General features: G+C 40.3%; 1 protein-coding gene across 3 annotated transcripts in view; it reads right to left on the reverse strand.

The window, feature by feature from the left end:
• Positions 1-990: 990 nt before the first annotated feature.
• ESF1 (ESF1 nucleolar pre-rRNA processing protein) overlaps positions 991-17,284 on the reverse strand; it is a 30,375-nt gene continuing 14,081 nt past the window's right edge. For 2 of the 3 annotated variants that reach the window (XM_035110058.3, XM_088667186.1), the window contains exons 9-14: positions 13,823-13,984; positions 9,381-9,502; positions 7,076-7,166; positions 3,191-3,258; positions 2,613-2,759; positions 991-2,206 (exon numbers count right to left, since the gene is read on the reverse strand). In XM_035110058.3, coding sequence (XP_034965949.2) covers positions 1,925-2,206; positions 2,613-2,759; positions 3,191-3,258; positions 7,076-7,166; positions 9,381-9,502; positions 13,823-13,984 — 872 coding nt within the window. In that variant the 3' untranslated portion in view covers positions 991-1,924. The remainder of the gene's footprint in view (positions 2,207-2,612; positions 2,760-3,190; positions 3,259-7,075; positions 7,167-9,380; positions 9,503-13,822; positions 13,985-17,284) is intronic. The other variant, XM_088667187.1, reaches the window with a different exon arrangement.

A 17,284-nucleotide genomic window follows, 5' to 3' on the forward strand; every position in this document is an offset into this window, starting at 1 on the left:
GTCCACCTGAGCAATGTTAGAACAAGAAGTTAGGTAATGAAGAAAACATGAGTGCTAGTAACTCTGCCATTTTTCATTAACAATAATGCAGCACAACAGCTTACCTGTACATACATGAACAGTAGTCTTGGAAGTGTGAGCTGGGCCTCTGTAGGAAAGCAAGGATAATGGCTCTTTTCTACCTGGTAGCATCACTAAGGGCAGGAGAACGAGGCCCTGCTCCATTCATTCTTTATAAATGCAAATTATTCCTAACCACAAATTGCTTTGAAGCATTCTCTGCTACGCACTTTCTATGCACTGCTATTCACTTTCGCTTTGACACTTGTAGCCTGAGGATAAGAACCAGTATTGCCATTCCAGTAAAGGAGAAAGTTGGGAAGAACTTGTGCTCTCCAAAATCTGCTCAGGATGAGCACCAAGAATGAACTCCTGAAAATCTGCTAACAGATTCCTTCCTGGGTATCATCCTAAATAAATAAATAATCTAGCTTGGTCCTAAGCACTGTACTGAACTGAAACCTTACGTATTGTTTTGGAGAAGATCCAGAAAAAAATAAATCTGAAAAAATAAAATAAAAATCTAGCCTTGTTAACTAAATGGTTGTGTAGCTCACTTACAAGAGCATTCTCCTATTATGACTGTGGCATGATTTGGGTGAGAGAACATTGCAGCAATGGAGACCTGACTTGTTCCAGGAATGGCAGCTGCCATTTATTTGAAGAGGTGAAAGTAGCAATCTGGCTGCCAAGCCTGCTAAGGGGATTAGGGGAAATCAATTAGATGTTCCAATTTCACCAATGGATTCATTGCTCAACCAATTACATGCAGTAAGAAAATGAAGTCTCTGGTGATTTTAAGCAAAGGGAACATATAATGCTCTAAGCGCAGAAGGGGTATTCTTTTTATTTCATACTGTGTCAAAAATGACATAGCACTAGAAATTTTGCAAGCTATCCTAAACCTTTAAGAACAGACAAGCACAAGCATTATTAAAATGAACCAATAATCATGTTTTATTTACAGCTGTACAAATCATACATTTAAGGCAGTCATACCATGTATACCATGTTTTCAGTTAATCCATTTTGCTAACAAGTTTGCAACTCTGGAAAATATTCAGTACACCATTGGGGGAGGGAACCCTTGTCTAACAAGGAGGAGGAACCATTTGGTTGCTGAACTACATCCAACTCTCATCAGTCCATGCAACCATGGCCAATGGCCAGGAGTGGTGGGAGCTGCAGTTCAGCAACGTAAGTAGGGCCAAAGGCTCCCCATACTGGGTTTATACCACCTCTCAAACATCAGTTATCAGCTGCATATTATAAAAGTGGCCAAGACTTGAGTCCTATCAGGAGAATTCTGTCTGAATGCACGACAAACAATCACATGAAAAAGAGCAGGAGTACACTGCCAAGCCCTCCCACCATGTCACTGTCTTCTGATAGCAAGTTGGAGAGTGAATGTGGAGGATCCCCATAGGATTTAAAACCCTGCTCTCCCTTGCATCTATGGACAGAAATAAAGGTCATTTTTTTATGAAACCAAATTGTCTGAACTATCTTCGGCTATATTACATACAGTATATTCCTGCGTATAAGACTACTTTTTAACCCAGGAAAATCAAGTCAGGGGTCGTCTTATACACCGGGTCGTATTTCTTATACAGTGAGTATATCCCAAACTCTATATTTTAACTGGAAAAGTTGGGTGTCGTCTTATTCGCCCAGTCGTCTTATACGCCGGAATATACGGTATATATTTTAGGGTGAACTTGTCCGAAAATAATTTGGCAGATCTCTTTGGTAGAATTTAAACTTGAATTAGCAGAAAAGTTGGAGATGGGTCTTCACCTGTAAATTAACATCAACTCTGATTTATTCAGAAGTCCAGTTTCCATCTTCAATGTTTGAGCTCTGTTTATTTGACTTTCTGTTTCTTCCTTGCTTGAAACTGTTCTGTTTTATTCTTGACGGACTTGATTAGCATCGACAGTGCAGGATCTATGGATTTCTTGGCCACAGGCTCTGCCATATTGTTCCCTCCCCCAGCTGCCTCAGCAAAACCTTCCTCTCTTCGACGAGCTTTCTCCTCCAAAATCTTTTCCACTGCTTTTGTTTTCTTAAAGTTTGGATCTGAAGGATCCAAATTAAACAAATGAGAGGTATACATGGCTTGGAATCTGGCATCAGCAACATTAACCTGCGAAGAGCAAAAGAGGATGCTTTAACTGCAATAGCTAAAAAAAAAACTAAGAGAAAAATGTGTCCTGCGGGATAGTTGTTAATCAAGAATCCAGATCTTAAGGAAATGTGAAAATGCAACAGACTGTTTTAAATATAAATTTTGATCCATACAAAAATAGGTTTATTTCATTCTAGGAAGGTGGCATTATTTGGGCCTCAAGAAAGTCCTTGGAATTTTTCTTCTAGATCTGCCCCCCCTCCCATAAACACAAAAAAAGATGTAAAACTTTTGATTTCTGACACCAAGTTCAAGATCTGCAACTCAGTAGAATACATATTTTTTTTTGCATAAATCGTAATGTACGGTAGTTATTGACCAACCCTGTTATTAGATTTCAATAGGAGGAAGCCCCTAGTGTTACCTGGAAGTCATCTGTCAGCAGTTCCTTCTTTTTCACCAATAGCTTCTTTTTCTTTTTGCTCAGGTTCTGCTGCTCCACTATCTTGTCATAATTGAAGTGTCTCCTTTCATCTTCCTCATCATCCATCACCAGCAGAGCCATTTCGGCCTGGTACGATCAAAACATAGAAGATCTGTTTGCACAACATTTCACCAAATATGGGCTGCAAATGTTTCTGTGCCTCATCTAAAGATTTGGGTTGCTAATGCATAATAGCAACAGCTATCATTGCCTCATTGGTGCCGAAATGACAGCCTACCAGCACACACACACCCCATGTAAGACACTCCAATATATAAGCATCATTAATAAATGTGAACACTAAAAGAAAATCTTCAAAACTAGATCAACCATCTCATGGTTTGTTTTTGCAACTCATTGCTTTTTGCAGACTTATTACCATGTAGTTTCCATGTTTAAGGTAAATGCAACAAATCATTCCGTCACCCAATGCAACTTTGCAGCAATGCTAACACTCCTACCCCAGGACTTCATTCCTTTGTCTAATCTTAATACTACTTCAGCATGTGATCTACTACCTTATGCTTTTCCATGTCATCTTCATTTTCTTGGGCATTTTCTTCTTTCTTGGACTTCTTTTTTGAACCTAATTATAAGCACAACACAAATAAAAAGCAAGTTTTTAAATATCCAGGTGTAACCAGATTGGCCACACTGCAAGAATGTATGCACACTCTCCTGAATGCACGCTGCAGAAGACAGTTACATTTATTTGAGGAAAGTCAGCTGTAAATCAACACGAAGATGCCCATAGAAAAGGGCCAGAGCCTTTTCCAGCTATGAGCAAGTAGAGGGAGTTGTTAGAGCAGGGGTTGCAAACCACGGGGCAGGGAAGGTTTTCAGAGGGGCCCCTGTGCAGGTGCTCCAGATCCGAGCTTTCATTTCTTAACGAAGTAAGTCTCTAGCCCTCTTAGAAAGAGTGTTATAGGGAGAAATGTGCAGGTATCTTCTAAAGGATTTCTTTGCAATGAGAGTGGTGTAGCTACCTTTTATATTTTTCCTGGGACTGAGGAATGTTCCCTGTTGATAGGCAGCAACAGCATCAGTGTATGCGATCTTCATAGTCAGGGACAGCAGGACATAGCAGACTTCCCATGGTAAACACAAGGTTACCAAGGGTGGTTCTCTCTCTTATTTTGTATTCTGCCACCCTCCCCATGACAGCCATTTTGTGTTATGTCATACCTCACAGCAGCCATCTCAGGACCGCCAGCATTGTCTCAAAACTGAAAATGTCTCCACGAGTCAAAAAAATCTGCATTTTATTTCTAAAATCTAAATTCAAAATCCATATTCAAAAGGATGTAATGTACTGTATTGTTTTACAGGTTCCCAATAGGTGCTTGTTAGGGGAAAGGAAACAGTTTCCTTCTGAAAGAATCAAGCTTTTAAAATATGAAGTTATAAGCTGCATTCACACATAACAATAAGTGAGACTTTCTGGCTTAATGTGGTTTATCTGAAACAAGCAGTATACGTGCTGCCTGATTGTTCCAGTTTCTCTCCTCCCCTAGTGCGAGCAGGTTAAACAATAAAGCTACAAGTTTTAAGAAACCCTGGCTCCCTGTTATCTCTGAACCAGGCAATGGGGTTTACTGTTCCGTAGCAAGTCATGATTACCAAGTCCAAAACAAACTATGGTTTCAGGTTGGCTAGTGATCATGCTTTGTTACGGAGTAACAACCCATCCATGATCCTTTGGTCAGGCAGAACAGGAATCAAAGGATTCCTGGTTTCTTTATGCCACTCATGCCAGGTAAAGTGAGAGTGACCGGGCAGTGACCATAAGGAAGTCTGACTAATTGTTACAGGTGAACACAGTCATACGATCAAGAAGAACCCAAATCATGCTCCAGGCAGCTTATGGAAGGGGCACCCTCTCTAAAATTATGTGCAGTATACATTACGTAAAAGCTGCTCTTTTTCTGCCCCATGTACAGAACTCATTCTAACCAACTTCCCAAAGAAAGATGTTTTTCTGTCGAAGTGCAAAATTGCCCATGGCATGAAACATTTTGAAACAAGCAAACCATAATGCTGCATGTGTCTCCAGACTTGGTTTCCAGGAATCAAAAGAGAACAACAATCAAATCAATCATCTTATAAAAAACTGTTCAGGTATGATAAAACACAGAATATATTAAGTGTTCATAACAGCAACAATCCCCTGCAGTTTGTATGAACTTTGTTTTATAGGCCAATCAGGCCCAATTGCTCTCAATTTGTTTTCCGTCATCGGCCACTAGGAAATATGCATTTTGTCTTTTGCTGAAAAAATAAATTCACTACTGAAAAGTTAACAATCAGGTTGGAACAGTCATGAAAGTATTTTATAGCAATGCCTTGGAGCCAGGCTCAGTTGTAGCAATTTGCTATTTTACTTGATGTTCCACAGTCAGCAGATTGCTTTTTTCAAACCTTAAAATGCATTTGAACATTAAATGAAACCTTTAAAACATTGTTAGAGAGAAACACAAAATGCATTACTTGAATTATTAGCTGCATATATGTGTTCAAATTCCAGCTACAACACTTAGTTTCATAAAACTCAATGGATGTTGGTTAGGGCATTTAAGAACATACTGAGGAAAATATCTGCAGTTGCCCCAAAACTTTCAGCTACAATCTGGAGAGCTGTCTGAGTTTCCTTGGCTGTTTAATAGGGATTTGACTTGTTTTAAATTGTAAGCCACCCGCTGTGCAAACTGCTTTAGAACCTTGGGGACATTTTTCAAAGAAGCTTATGGAAGCAGCATGGAGGAACGCTTTTCAAAAGGAAGTTATAAATCTTGCTAGGGACTCAAGAAATAGCTATTTAAAATAGGCTTTCATTGTCAGGAACTATTTCAGTAAGAATCAGTTCTACAACCGTTACTTTAATGTAACATAGTACAACCACCTATCAACTGCAGAAGGGCATATATAGTTTATTTTTATTTTTCTCAACGTTGAAGGAACATAAGAATTTACTTAACTGTAAATTCTACTCCTGTTTTATTCTCTAGATGGTGGTCTAGAATTCAGGGGTGGGGTCTTTAGAAGAGAAGTGGACTAGGAGGTATTTACCATATTGCCATTATAAAGGTAAAGGTAAAGGGGCCCCTGACCATTAGGTCCAGTCGTGACCGACTCTGGGGTTGCGCGCTCATCTCGCATTATTGGCCGAGGGAGCCGGCGTACAGCTTCCAGGTCATGTGGCCAGCATGACAAAGCCGCTTCTGGCAAACCAGAGCAGCACATGGAAACGCCGTTTACCTTCCCGCTGTAGCGGTTCCTATTTATCTACTTGCATTTTGACGTGCTTTCGAACTGCTAGGTTGGCAGGAGCTGGGACCAAGCAACGGGAGCTCACCCCGTCACAGGGATTCGAACCGCCGACCTTCTGATCAGCAAGCCCTAGGCTCAGTGGTTTAACCACAGCGCCACCTGGGTCATTGCCATTATATCATGCTCTATTTTTACAAAGCAGAGGGCAAAATCCCATACCCCAGCTCGCTTGACAGAAGACAAATAGCAGGCTAACAGGTGGGAGCTGATTAAATGGTAAAGGAAACTCAAGCAACACAATTTAGCCATGCGTGTGGGGGAAAGGACCCATTTCACTCACTAAGGAAAATTATACTGAATTTTGATGTTAGGGTGGGAGAAATATTGGGGCTCTCCTTGTTTTAGCTTCCTAAAGACAGTATTTTATCAGTTTTCCAGATGACCTGGAGCCTACATCCCCCCCCCAACATCTCCCCTTCAAAAGCACTAATATTCTCCCACTATTGGCAATTGACAACTATTCAATGTTCCTGCTCCTCCCATCCTGGTGACTTTCCTTCTCTCATGCTTCACTGGGCAGCCACTCTAGCAGGACACATTACACAGGAAGTAGCTTCTAAGTATTATTATTTTTTGTACCTGTCCTACTAATGCTGCCTGACTCTCAAGGATTTCCTTTGCCTAGTTTCTTTAGCTCTTCTCAAATTAGAATTTCCTATAAATGCCTCGATTTCTTAACCACTTCCTAAGCAAAAATACAACCCATCCACTGATCGTTTTAGTAGCTCTTTCCTATAATTTCTCCTGTTTTCAATATCCTTTCTGACACAAGAGTGACCAAAAGTGGGCAAAAAAAATATTTTATACTGGAAAATGCATCTGCCACTTTTTTCCCATGACAAGCTGATCTGATATCCACTGAGCTTTCTAAAATGAACCAAAATTATTCTGCTGCATGGTTGCAATCCATTTAGAGCCTCATCTGAAAGCTTGGTTAGATTCCTAAGGGTTCATCATCACATCTTGTGACTGAACGATCTTTAGGAGCCTCTGGTAAGGGAATTTGTCAACATTTCTATGAAAATCTTAGTACATGATATCTACTTGACCACCTTTCACAATAGAGGGCATCTAACCTGCTTTCCCAAGTTCCTCAGCAAAGTATGGGTCATTCAAATCAACATCAGATGGGCATTCATCTTCTGTCAGTGTTCCGTCAGCAGCCGCCTTAAACAAAACACATTGCATTTCAGTTGCTAAACACCAGCAATGCATTAGTAATAGAAGTAAATATAATATATAAACACAAAGTTTCCTAATAAAAGTTTCAAGGAGTAACCTCAGGGTGGATATTTGCAACACAGGAGGAAAGTGATTTAAAATGGCTGTTTTCACCAAAATCAAAGCCACTATAGGACTGTAAGCATCAATATGGGCTTCATTAACAATTACATGGACACATACACAAATTTCAATGCTTTATTAACTTTTGGGTGATTGGTACCATAGCTCTTTCTCCCTTCCTCAGAACCCTTCAACAGTAAGCAGCTGCCGTGCAGTAGACAACCGTCTCATACAAGAGGTAGCATTTGTTACTAACCTTCTCCTAGTGATCAGCAATTGTTCCTAAACAAATAGCACCCGCCGTACCTTTTTGTATAGAAGCCACTGCTAACTGGATAGAGCTGGAAGGTAAGTATTACCAAACCCAGGACCTTCAGCAATAGTTGCCCTGGAGAAAGCAGTTGTAGCAGAAGTTTTCTTTGGAGCATGTGGGGGGGACCTTTGACCCTCCAGATGTTGCTGAACTACAACTCCAAACAGCCCAGCAATCATGGCTAATAGTTCAGCAACATCTGGAAGGCCAAAGATTCCCAGACTACTCTTTGAGAGTAGCTGGAGACGTATTTCATTTGACTTATGTTTAGGATAATTACGAAGAGAATATTTGGAAGAGTAAAGCAATACAGTGCAGTGGGTGTGTTATCAAGTGTAGATGTGAGAAATTCGGGGGGAACTTCACACTTGACCTTAAAGATCAATGCGTGGGCTGAAAAGGAAATCACAATCTCTCAGCCTAACTTCTCTTCCAAGACAAGTTATGAGGATCGTATGATGCAATCTCTCTATAATGCCTTGTTCTTCCTTGTAGGAAGTGCAGGTTATTCATGCAATAAAGCAAACGTCTGGGGCAAATGCTACATTTTCAACAATCGCTGATCCAACTCAGAAATGTCCTAACAAAAATTACCTATTAGAATTGTGAGATCAGCATCTCCAAAACAAATGTACTCCAAAGCACACTTGTCTGTTCAACTGAATTCCTTGGCTGGCATGTTCAGAAATAATGGACATCCATATGGAGTCAGAGTAATAAAAGGCCAGCCTCAAAATTAAGCAATGTCTGGCATGCCTCTTGTTGACTTTAGAGAAACAATGAAAGAAAAGTCCATCATCATGGGGACACTGTCATCAGTTTTCCAAAAGAAACCCAAAATGTATATTTCTTTGAAGACTTTCCCAGCGTTAAAGATACGCTTTTAAAATTCTGCAGGCAAAATTTGCTCACCACTTAAGACTTTGGACGAAGCTACAATTCTCATCCAAGGCTTGGCAGCTCCAACATGATATTTCAGCAGCAAGAATGACCATTCCCTTTAGCAATGCAGAACTTATCAAGGACACAGGATCAAAGGAGGATTTTCTGGATAAGCTAATACACTTATTTTCCTTTAATCACAACTTTAAAAAAAAAAATTGCAAGGCTGCCAAAGGCAATGAAAAGCGCTCAGGCCTGTTATGACTTAGTGCTACCTTGATCAATCACTTGCCTACTCTCAAGCTTTCTGTTAAAGCACTTTGAAAATAACGTATCTAAGAGGAATAGAACACAAGTTGTAAAGCTGTGTTCCAGGGAACTCATGGTTCCTTTCAGGCTTTTATCAGGGGTTCCTCAGCAACAGTGGGAAAGATTCCACATGAACCTGCCAGTACAGCAAGACAGCACCAGAGGCTCTCCTCAACATGCTTGCCTCCACTAGCTGAAATGTAGTGAATGGCGACAGGGGCGGAGCCTTTTCAGTGATGGCAACCAGAGAGGCTCACGCTGAGTTGAACTGGCACTTATGTTTGCTTTTTAAGCTGCTGCTTTTACTTTTGTTATTTTATAACATTAGTTTTTGCTGTACAATGTCCACAGCTGCTCTGGAAATCATTTTTGAAGGGTATGATATTAAAAATTATTGATTAATTAATATCAAGTTTCTCGGAAGACAAGATTGCGTCCACTGTTACTAATCTTCTCTTGCTATGAGCAGCCCCAAGGGTGCCCTGGCTTTCCAAGCTATATATGCAGACATTCCTTGACAGATGAGTCAACCTGGAAAAGGGTTCCCCTAAAGAAAGTAAATTTGTAGGGCACTTGATTAAAGTCTTTACTACCTTCTGTTTTTTCTTCAGTTTTCTTTTCTCTTTCTTCTTATCCAGAAACTGTTCCCATGGTGTCAGCGCATCCTTCCCTTCCAACTTGTTTCTTACCATTTCTTCAGCGCTTTCTTTAAGTCCTGAGGTCAACCAGAAAAACACATGTAGCCAAGATAGCGCAATACCTGTATCTGAAAACCTAGAGGCAGATAAACATCACACCCGCATGAAGCTACTGTCCAAATAGCAAATCAGAAAATACTACTGGTGAACCAACTGAGGGATTAGAGAGATGGAGCTGCTCTCAAGGGACTTCATTCTTACTTAGCGGCAATGTCTCCAGGACGTTCCTTTGTGGAATTCTGCAGAATGCCATCTCATCACCTTATCTTATCTTACCTTACCTTATCTCTTATCTATCTATCTGGCGCCATTATGAAAGGCTGGAGTCTCTAATATGGAATTAACACCTAGTATGCACACTTTCTCCCTCCCTCCCCCAGTTCTAGCAGTTATTGTACTGTAGAAAAATGGACAATGAATATGGCAAGGACAGGGGCATCCCTAACAACTGAGATGGAGCTCTTCTTGTCCTCCATCAATAGTCTTGAAGGGCTCTTGGATGTGCAGCTGACTCTGGAAGCTCAAACTGCAACTGTAGCCAAGATTGGCCTTCCTCTACTCCAGCTGGGAAGAACTGCAATCCTTTTTGCTTGTTCGAGATCTAGAAATTGTGGTTCACATTATATTTCATTTCAAGGCCAGCTGGTTGGCTCGACTTGGGGCTGTGCTCAGAAACAGTGGAAGCCCACTTCTGATTTGCTTGCCAAAAATGCAAGTGCTCTGGATATAGACTAACAACTTGAAAAATACAGCAAAAAATGCATGTGCCTTTGACATAAGGGTGATGATAGTGCTCCATGACTAATTTTTCTCTTGAAAAATGCTCCGCCACCCAAAAAGTTTGAGAAACCATGGCTCTGGAGGCTGCACTGGTGGACACCTATCCCTTGTCATCCAGGCACAAATTAAAGAGCTGCTATCGACAGTTAACAACAGAACTATATGCATGCTGCTAAAATTATTTAATCTGCTCTGTTGTTTTTAATTTCTCCATTTGTTTGATGGTGCTTTAGTATGCATTTATCACACTTTGAAGGTTAGGTCTATTTGTTTATTATACTTTTACAGTTACTTGGGCTAGACTGGGGCAAAAGATAAATGAGACAGAAGGCTTCTGGTATAACAGGAAATCCAAGATTCAAAGCACTAATTCAGTTATTTGAGAATTATTTTAGAAAAATCAGAGAAAATTAATTATAGTGGCTCTTACTAAAATCAAGTGGAAATTAGTCAGAATAGATAGGCAGACAGAATTTATCAAGTTCTTCTTATATTAATTTCTATTAGCAGCTGCACTAACAGAAAGATCAAAAGAAGATGATGTTGCTATCCTCTACCAGTGTATACTCCCAGAGGGAGTTAAAATCATCAGCCCACTAATTTAAGATTGTCATCTCTCTAGTTCCCTTTCGTCATCTTTGTGCACAAGGAGAAATCTTTAAGGGTAGCATTCCCAGACCTGTCAACACCTAGAAAAAGTTGCATATCATATTGAAATGTTTGGTTGAAAGAAACATCCTCTTCCCCTAGCCCCCTCCAACGACAACTTCATAAGGCCAAAACAAAAAACTCACATCCCATGGAATAGCATACTACTTGAGTTACAAGAAGAAAAGAGCATAAACCAATTTCTTCTAAAATTCAAGTTACCTATCATTAAATGTATTATCTTCTACACACACTCTTGGGCATTGTTGTCCAGCTTCCTGCTGCAGCCCCTTGTACCCCTGAAAATCTGCTCCCGAGGGTTGAGAGCCTCCAAAATGGAGAGCTGAAGGTAGGGCAGAAGAAAAGCTGGTAGAGTGTAGCAACTTTCGATCCAAGAGTGCGCTATTTTACATTTATACACATGCACACTCTGTTTGGAATGCCAAACCATGGTCTGATACTAAACATAGTTTAGTGCAAACCAGTTTGCCGTTACACCTGAACTGACAAACTATGGTTTGAAATGACCCTGCAAACCAAGACTTCAAAACAGCAAGGTTTGGTGTTACATATGAACCAACACACACAGTTCTTTATAATGGCCATTAAATAGAGAGCCAGATCTCCCTTTCTAAGGTTTAGCTTAGAAACAAGTAATTTTAAAAAAAACTTAACGAGGTTCAAAGCGATCATTTACCCATAAATGATGGAACTGCATGCACAGCCAAAACTTTTCCAAGTTTAACTGCAACAGCTACAATTCCTGTTTTTCTAAACTGCATCTCAAACACTGTGTGTCATGTGATGTGCTAGCAGTTTAATGCTTTTTCCAGCACAGGGAAAAATAATAATTCTGTCATCCAGGAGGACACACTGCCTTTTCACCTAAGACCAAAACTATCATGTCCCTTTAATTATATTTTTACTGAATGAACATGATGGGAGAAAGAGCTCCAATGAGATGATGTACCATCCTTACATAACACATATTCTGGCAACTGCAAATATATTAAAATATTATTATTATTATTATTATTAGTACTAATATTATTAGCAGTAGTAATATTATTAGCAGTAGTAATAGTATTTTCTCACCCACCATAATATGGTCCCACAGCAGGTTACAACAATTTTTAAAATGCAATATCAAAATCAGCTAAAAGAAATTACAGCCAAGAGAATGAAGTGGATCCCATAAAATATCCAAGATGTCAAAGGCCAGGGGAAAGACAGGTGTCTTCAGCTGTTAATAATTTCAGAAACAGACCTATATGTATGTTCATGTGAGATATTTGCAAATAATGGTTTTTTAGAATGTACTATTGCTATCTTTATCACCTTGTTGTGGTTGTTTTATTGAGTGACTATTACCCACAATGAGATAGCTGGATTGAGGGACAGATATAAATACTTCAAATGAAAATAAATAAATAAACTGAATGAGTTTTCCAGATTTCTTAATCAACTGCCTAGAAAATGAAATCAATTGCTCCATCTGGAAAAGTTGGAGTGGAAGGAACAGCCTTTTCATGTAACCAGAAAGGGATTGAACTTCATCCACAGATTAGATTGTTTTAGAGACTGCCAGCCAAGTAACTTTCCAAGAACAAATGTGATTGTCTAAGGGGTGACAATATACAAAGCATAAGAAATAAAATGAGGTGCTTAGAGCAAACAGAACATATGGTTAGAGGCTGAAGGAGGCACAATATATCCCTAGGTTCATCGATTTTAAAATGCACACATACAGTCACAAAACTTTCTTATTTAACTCTTAATACTGAAAGTTCAGTGGAACTGTTGACGATAATGAACTGCAGAGCCTCCCCACAGCAAACCACCACTGCAGAGAAGCACACTGTGGACCATGTTTTCATGGTTTGTGAGCCACTGCAAGGGTAGAAATACCTTTGCTGAAAGGTAAGATATAAATCTCTTAATAAATAAACAAGAACAGAACACTACTGTAACAGGCACTGTTCATGCCTCTTCCTTCTTTTTCTCCACATGGGACTGGCTGTGGAAGTCCTTGTGTTAAGACTTTCCCAACTCACATGGAAACTGACCAGTTTCGACAGCTGCCTCAGAGTGGCTGCTCCATAATGCAAACCATTTATTGCAGTAGCATCCCATGGGATTTGGAGACGGGGAGGAGACACTGGGGCAGGGGCAGAGAGATCAGGGAGATTTTATTCACCCTGTTGCAAACTTTTTGCCTGGAGGTTTGCAGAGACACATTTCCTCATTTCAAGTTGCAGTGTAACAACACTGTGCTTTTTAGAAGCAACAGTCAAAAGAGAGCAGCTGAAAGTGACCTGTGCATGGTTTTCAATCAGAAGACATGAATTAACATTGGGTGTGCACACAACACTCAGGACTCAACTCTTACCTTCCACAGGGGTGGAGTGAAGAGTACTAAGGAGGTGGAAGGAGCAAAGAACTCCATTTGTATGTGGAGACATTTGGCAGCTGCCATTTTGAAAAATGAAACACAATCATGCTTGCATGGCATCTCTCTTCCATTTGCATATTAAAGGCACAAAGCCCCACTTTGGGTCCTAGCTGGCAACTCCATCTTTCTTGTGGGGTGGGGGAAACCACAAGGCCACAAATAGTCAAGGAGTATTCTTCAGCAGCTCACCAACCCCTAATATTATTTCCCCTAAACAGTGGTTCAAAGCTCAGCAAAAAAGGAAGCCCCAAAAGACAGAGAAAAAAGAGTGAAAGAAATGTTAGCTTTGAAAAAATATTTCAGTACCTTTTGAAACAGTAACTTGGAAATTAAAATAATAATTATTAATTTGCACTGTTGAAATGGTTGCATATTTCTATTGCTGAATTTAAGCTGGTCAGTATTAAAAAAAGAGAAAGGGGATTAGGGAACACTGCAAACAGTATAAGCCATCTACCTGGAACCCATTTGATTTCCATTTCCATATCAGTTTCCTGATGTTTCTTTTCTTTTTCCTGGATACTCCTAAGTAGTTCTCTGTACTTTGCTATTTGCTCTTCATCATCCTTGGAATGTTGCTTATGTTTATCCGTGTCTGTTGTGCGCTTTACACCAAAATCTTTAAAAGAAAAGAGAAAAAGAGGAACTTCCTATAAATAAGGTATAGAAGTCTAAAAAGGAGAGGCGGCTCATCTTAAGCATCATACACCAGGGATGTGGAATCTGAGGCCTTCCAGATGTTGCTGGACTCCAATTTCCAACAACCTCAGCCAGCATGGTCAGGGATGATAGATGATGTAGTTTGTCAACATCTGGAGAGCCACAGGTACCCCTGCCATAGTCTGCACTGACAGAGTGGCTCTTCCAGATTTTATACTAGGACCTTTTGCACGCAGAGCATACCGCATCACTGAGCCACTGTCAATTACCCTGAATTTAAATAGGTCTTGTATTTGGAAATGAATAGTAGTCAGAAACACTTTTCACCAGCTCCACCTTGTGGAAAGCTAACACAGATTTTCCTCAATAATTGCATTCTTAAAATTTTATCAAAATTAAGTTTATCCTTTGGAAAAAAATATTTGTAAAGCACAGCAGACCAAGATGAAATGGAATGACTGCATAAATATCTTAAAAAATATATAGAAGAGAGTAAGAAGCATAGAATACTCTTCTCATCTGATCACACTTTTTACATTTCTATTCCAACAGCTGAAATTCATTTTTCCCCTGTTTGTGCTTAATGCCACAATAAACACACCGGCTAGAATTCTGTCATGTACCCAGTAAATCAATGAATAAAACATCAGGATCATGTTAAGGAAATGGCTGTGTATTTTTCTATTAAAAGCTTCTTTCTGAAAACATAATTAAATTCAAGAACTTTCCAAACTGGAAATACCCCAAAAAGTCTTTGGTCTAGTGACACAGCTTAAACCACCTTTTTAAAACTATAGTGTACTTTCATGTAGCCTGGAGACCACAATGAATACATAATGCAATAAAAATAAGACATTTTCTGGAGCAATAATCAACAAGAGTAGATTAAAAGTATTCTTTCTGCATTGTGATGCAGTTGTGATAAATTGTACGGAATAAATAGGAAACGGAAGTATTGATGGCTTATATGTTCAGCGAGTAACTGGAATGTTAATCTATCAGCTTCCAAGTGATATCCCATTTGATACTCCTAAAGAAAGAAAATGTGCTAGTTTATTTCATGCGCACACACATTCCACCTAATACAATTAGTTCCCTCTGTATGCCATATAGATCAGTACATCGAAAATTCACTGAAAACAACTGGGGGGGGAGTTTATGGGAATATCGAAGTCCCATTACAATGCTTAAAAAAGTTATATGGGCAATCAAACTAAGTATCTTTCAGCTATATTTTGGGTTTCTCTGTATTAAAAATCAAAGTGACAGCCCTTTGGTGTAATGGTGTGTGCTACTGTGAACTTTTTACATGCTTGACTTCCACAGATCATGCCATCAGTACAGATGACATAACTGGATATAAAAAGAGAACCCCATTATGGAACTATATCTGACCTGGGTACTAGTCCTTATCCTAATGTGAGCCATCCTGGTACAGGATATTGATGGGGAAAGCAGAACTGTCACAGCCCTCTGATTCCATGACTTGGGTTCCACCCTCTTCAGGGCAAGTATATCCTTCCTCGCCTTTACTTTTCATGTGGGCACTGTGGCAAATTGTCACACTCACTATCTCTAGGCTGTTGATACGGTAGGGATCCTGTTACTCTTTGAAGAGTGTTGTGTGATTTGCTGCCCACTTTTAACTGTAACTTCGCTGTTTGAAAACAGCATCCATGCACGCTTGTCACTTTTATTCCAAGTAATAAATCTATCCTTATTTATTTCCTACTGCATGAACTTCTTCTAGGCATTTGGTTAAAGTTAGAAATGCATATTCATAATGGATGCATGTTTTAACTGCAGCAAAAGTCCCTAAATCTATTGGGAGTGTGCACAAGAGTACATGTGAGTGCTGGATACACATGTGGGTTCAGACACACACTTTGTAAGAATGGCAGAAGATTTAAAGTTCTCACCACACTTTCTCTGTAATCCCTGAGGAAGTAAAGAAAGATGGATCATTAATAATAATAATAATAATAATTATAATTATAATAATAATATATTTATACCCCGCCCATCTGGCCGGGTTCCCCCAGCCACTCTGGGCGGCTTCCAACAAAATATTAAAATACAGATATCCATCAAATATTAAAAGCTTCCCTAAACAGGGCTGCCTTGAGATGCCTTCTAAAGGTCTGGTAATTGTTATTCTCTTTGACCTCTGGTGGGAGGGCATTCCACAGGGTGGGTGCCACTACCGAGAAGGCCCTCTGCCTGGTTCCCTGTAACTTTGCTTCTCTCAGTGAGGGGGAATCGCCAGAAGGCCCTCGGCGCTGGACCTCAGTGTATGGGCAGAACGATGGGGGTGGAGACACTCCTTCAGGTATACTGGACCGAGGCCGTTTAGGGCTCTAAAGGTCAGCACCAACACTTTGAACTGTGCTCGGAAACGTACTGGGAGCCAATGTAAGTCTTTCAGGACCAGTGTTATGTGATCTCTGCGACCGCTCCCAGTCACCAGTCTAGCTGCCGCATTCTGGATTAGTTGTAGTTTCCGGGTCACCTTCAAAGATAGCCCCACGTAGAGCGCATTACAGTAGTCCAAGCGAGAGATAATTAGAGCATGCACCACTCTGGTGAGACAGTCCACAGGCAGGTAGGGTCTCAGCCTGCGTACCAGATGGAGCTGATAAACAGCTGCTCTGGACACAGAGTTGACCTGCGCCTCCATGGACAGCTGTGAGTCCAAAATGACTCCCAGGCTGCGCACCTGGTCCTTCAGGGGCACAGTTACCCCATTCAGGACCAGGGAGTCCTCCACACCTGCCCGCCTCGTGTCCCCCACAAACAGTACTTCTGTCTTGTCAGGATTCAATCTCAATCTGTTAGCCGCCATCCAGTAAAGGGCTCAAGCCTGAAAGATGCATGCCAAATGTTATCCACAAATGCACACATCAGCTGGCAAGGCTCAGTCTTCACAACCCACAGAGTATTAAGTTTCTCTACAACTGCACGATTTCAGGAACCCAATTCCAAGGAAAAGAAACATTTCCATGAACGGTAACACTAGCCAGAGCTGCAGCAATTCAATTGTTCCCAAGGATCAAAGAAAACATATTTCAACCGCATACACAACTCCAAAACCTTGTTTACAGAACAATGGTTCATACCAAGTCACCTGTCAAATTTGCCCCTCCAGAGGTGGGGAAATAAGTTCCCTATCCATGCTTAACTTGCTTGGCTCCCAGTACGTTTCCGAGCACAATTCACACTGTTGGTGTTGACCTTTAAAGCCCTTAACGGCCTCGGCCCA

This window comes from Zootoca vivipara, chromosome 3, assembly GCF_965207765.1.
Source record: "Zootoca vivipara chromosome 3, rZooViv2.hap1.1, whole genome shotgun sequence".
In the NCBI taxonomy this organism is placed as follows: Eukaryota; Metazoa; Chordata; class Lepidosauria; order Squamata; family Lacertidae; genus Zootoca; species Zootoca vivipara.